Source organism: Laccaria bicolor, genomic scaffold (assembly GCF_000143565.1).
Source record: "Laccaria bicolor S238N-H82 LACBIscaffold_56 genomic scaffold, whole genome shotgun sequence".
Taxonomy (NCBI): Eukaryota; Fungi; Basidiomycota; class Agaricomycetes; order Agaricales; family Hydnangiaceae; genus Laccaria; species Laccaria bicolor.
In genome coordinates this window covers 340,722-344,946 of record NW_001889927.1, presented here as the reverse complement: position 1 = coordinate 344,946, position 4,225 = coordinate 340,722, and the positions used below count along the sequence as shown (strand labels likewise).

Below are 4,225 nucleotides of genomic sequence, written 5' to 3'. Positions count from 1 at the left end.
ACCCCAACGACGGACAACGACGACCCAGCGCCCATGGACGACACCACCGTGGTCGACAAACGGCGGACGCCCCCGACGTACACAAACGACCGCCCCGTACGAGGACGACCGCCCACCAACGCGACCGCCCACCAACACAACCGCCCACCAACGCGACCGCCCACCAACAAAACCGCCCACCAACGCGACCGCCCACCAACGCGACCACCCACCAACGCGACCGCCCACCAACGACCACAACCGCCCACGAGACGACCGCCCGTGAACGAGGACTCATGGACAATGGCCAGCATCCCCCCTCTATCATTCCCCTCCCTCTCCCTCTCCACACTCCCTCTCCCTCCACACTCCCTTCCCCCTCTCCACACTCCCTTCCCCCTCTCCACACTCCCTTCCCCCTTTCCACACTCCCTTCCCCCTCTCCACACTCCCTTCCCCCTCTCCACACCTCTCTCCACACTCCCTTCCCCCTCTCCACACTCCCTCTCCCTCTCCACACTCCCTTCCCCCTCCATTACTCCCCTCCCCTCCCTTCTCACTCCCCACCACCCTCCCTTCATCACTTTTCATCACTCTTTCCCCCTCCCTTTAAAATTAAATTGTATTAAATATACTTAATTAATTACATTCAATACATCTTGTTTTTCACCAATAAAATTTACCTATCATGAGGCATTCTTAGCATTAACTTATGGTTTAAATGACATGTAGTCCTCAGGATTCCTGAGGACTTGACATAATTTTTCTCTTCCAACACAAAATCACCAAAATTATAGTGTAGTCCTGAGGAATCCTCAGGAATCCCCAGGAATCCCCAGGAATCCTGTGAGTCCTGCAGGAATCAGTGGGGGACTGATAAGTACTGCCCTTACCCTCCTTTTTCCAAATCAATGCCCTCCTCTATATTCCGGCTGATGATAGGGATCCCATTCAACCGATTTGCGAGTCTCTTTGGGAATATCTCAAGGCTTCACCTGACTCGAGACATTATTGTTCCGATGGTCTAAATGCTCATTTCTACCTTGCGGCTAGTTGTCTAGAAATTACTGCACAACTCTCGGAAGGGGATGAGGAGCCATCCCGCTCTGAACGGAGTACAAAATTAGGCTGGGTACAACGTGCAGAGGTGCAACAGTATGCTTCCGTCCACTGGTTTGACCATCTCCTCAAATGCATCAAAATAAGTAAATCAGGATGGTTGGGAGAGATCACGGGGTTAATGCGCAAAAGCAATGTCCTGGAGGAAAACATTGATATCTTGCTTGACTCTTCAAAGTCTTCATTTATCCTTTGGGCTAATATTTTAATCTTCAAGGTTGACAACACAAAGACAATACTAGAAGATATGGAGCAGCTAAATATGAGCATGGAGGTGGGTTAATCCTTTTGAGCTCTGAAGTTTATTTTGTAATTGAGGAAACATTCAGAATGTGGCATGTTTTCAAAATTTGACCCAGAAAATGTCACAGCTCATTCAGAAACTTAAAGTATGCTCATAATTCTTTCGTATTTAGACCTTGACAAATTTTCCCCAACAGGAAGTGAGTAAATGACACTTTCAAATCATAATCATAATCTTCAAATCTGTTTTGCAGGATGTAAGTTTTTTATTTTTTGAAAATCAACAACATGTCATTGAAAGTATAGATTGTGAGTAATTTGGAGAACTAGAAACACATTTTATTATCTTATATTTAGGTGGTGAGTGATTTAGAATTTTGTACTTCAAAGAGTTCATTCAAGTTATCTATAACCATAAGAAAGTGAGTGCCATTTCTCTTTCTCTGGTTACTAAATTCATTTTATTAGTGGGTGAGTGATAATGTTAGCTCTGTTGGCCATTCTTGTGGATGTTTTGCAACCAGAATGTTAGTCTTCTCTTTGTCTTGTTTTACACAATCTGACATTTGATGTGTAACACCAGAAGGTGAAATTATTTCAAAGCAGGTGGCTGAATGCTGAATGCTGAATGTTATGGTTACTGTTTTTAGAATGTCGCAAACTTGTAAGAGCAGTTTCAAGTCCCTGATAATAGTTTCTAAACTGAATTTTCCCAGTTCGAAAACATCACATGTAGGTATTCTATTTAAAGAATACATAAAGCTGATGAAGCTCTATATAGGCTGTCGGTATCTTCTCTGCAACATTTGACTCATCAATTCTCATATTGAACTATGATTCATCAGGGTGTAAGTAAGTTTACTTCAACAATGGAACTTTGTATGCTAATGTCTATCTAACTAGTATGTTAGTTGCAACCTACCTGGTTTATTGGGTAGTACTGATTGGGTTTTCCATCTCAATTATACTGCCAGGGGGTAAGTAACTTTCTATGACTCATGTGCAATTATTTAACTTTAAGTGAATGTTACCATTAGGCTGTGAGTTGCTTTGATCTACTCTCTGAGCCTAGTTTGATAATTCATTTGCAGTATGCAAGTTATTTTACTTGACATTGATATATCTGCCCTCTTATGCTGCAGCACACTCCAGGGTGTAAGTAAATAATTGATGCCACCTATATTTGCTGATTGATCACCTGCAGGTTGTGAGTAATCAAGATGCTAAAGTATTATCTGCCTGAGAGTAGCATTTGCCATTGCAGGGTACCAGTTCTCCAAAAGTAAGTACACAAAACAGATTCACAATATAAAACTTACTCTCTGTGCAGCCTGTATGTTCCACATTCATCTTCTGTCTTACCTAGCATTGAATCATGATGCAGAATGTGAGAAACCTGCATCATTTATTTTTTGGCTAACTTTTTTCCTTTCTCAGACAGTAGGCACTTTCTTTTTTTGGTAGTGCCCACATCTAATTTTCTGCAGCTGGCATGCTCTTTCATTTTTCTTATTAAATATCTAAATCAACAGGATCATCTAATCCAGGAGGTTGGTTACCCATTTTCCCTCATAATATTCCATGTTGCTTATTTCCCTTTTTATCATTAGAATGCAAGATTCCTTCTTCTATTTTTAATGCATAATTTCTAATGATAGCTCTTTATATGAATGGCATTCAGATTGTGAGTTCCATGTCATGCTAAAAATCTCTCATAAGTGCTAACATTGCACAGGGAGTAAGCAACTACTGTTTTCTATCTGATAAAGCAACTACTGAAGCAATTCTTTATGCTGGTTCAGGATGTGCGTCATTGATTTTCTTCATCACATTGATTTTCATTTTTTTTTTTTTAAACTAGTGGGTTGGTATCCAAACCTACTCAACCATATTTTCAATTTATTTCTTCCTATTGTAGAGAAAGCAACTACAAACTGAAAGAGAAAGGTTGAAAAGGCTTGGGCCTCCATGCATGTCACGGTCATCAACTACGGTCAGCTATATTTGGAAACCTATCTATATTTTCAATAACCTCTTCTTGTTCAGAGCTCACAGAGTCCAGTTCTCCCTGAATTTTCAGCATCATTTGCAAGGTTTTCAGAGTCAGATTTTCCTTGGTAGAATTGACTCATCTGAGAGGGGGTTCGTCACTATCAGTCACTTCCTGCTTGCAATACTAAATATCCAACCAAGTGCAGAAGTGGCAGGTTATTGATCAGACATCATGGATCTAATTTCAGGGATGGGTCTCATTGCATGATCATGGCTTTCCTGTGGCTTTTGGGGAAAAAGGGACTTTGGGCCACTCAGGGTACTTTCTGAGAACAATATTTTGGACATGATGGATTGAGTTTGGGTTTGTGAGGACCAGAGGGATGAGTTTCGGTGCTTCACCATGGTTGTCCTGTGATTTTTTATTTCAATGGGATTTTTGGGCTGCTGGGAGCACTTGCCGAGAAGAGCAGCTGGGACATTATTGGGTTTGTGAGGGTGAAGAGATGAATTATGCATCATTGTGTTTCTCCCGTGATTTTTTTTTTCAAAAGGTTTTCTGGACCGCTCTCAGAATACTACTAGCCAAGAAGAGTATCTCTTGAAAGGGCTTTCAAAAGGAATGGATATCCATTTTTAGTGTTGTTTTGGGGTGGAAATCTAAAATAATTAATAGGAGCACGACCCCCCTCCAAGAGCTCAAAGAGAAACGCAATTTCTGAAATGTGTGCATCGGAACTCAAAATCCTGCCATATATGTGGTTTCTACCAACACTGTAATATAACCGCATACTGCTATGTCTTGGCAGGAAGTCAAGAACACCCACTTCAAATTCGTACGATTCTTTCAAGAGACGGTAATAATGCTCTTCCCAAAGGAAAGGCTGTACCC

General features: G+C 41.6%; 1 protein-coding gene across 1 annotated transcript; it reads left to right on the top strand.

Moving 5' to 3' along the window:
* Positions 1-33: 33 nt before the first annotated feature.
* LACBIDRAFT_333891 (uncharacterized protein) lies at positions 34-3,259 on the top strand (the record flags this gene model as incomplete). Its single annotated transcript, XM_001888581.1, has 23 exons — positions 34-601; positions 683-707; positions 799-825; positions 922-1,372; positions 1,515-1,541; positions 1,596-1,598; positions 1,648-1,650; positions 1,699-1,701; positions 1,810-1,812; positions 1,992-2,005; positions 2,058-2,073; positions 2,123-2,193; positions 2,280-2,318; positions 2,379-2,381; positions 2,433-2,496; positions 2,546-2,548; positions 2,606-2,623; positions 2,672-2,674; positions 2,874-2,891; positions 3,023-3,025; positions 3,077-3,079; positions 3,144-3,146; positions 3,203-3,259. The coding sequence occupies 23 exons, from the start codon at positions 34-36 to the stop codon at positions 3,257-3,259; spliced, it is 1,425 nt and encodes a 474-aa protein (XP_001888616.1).
* Between the last annotated feature and the right edge of the window lie 966 nt (positions 3,260-4,225).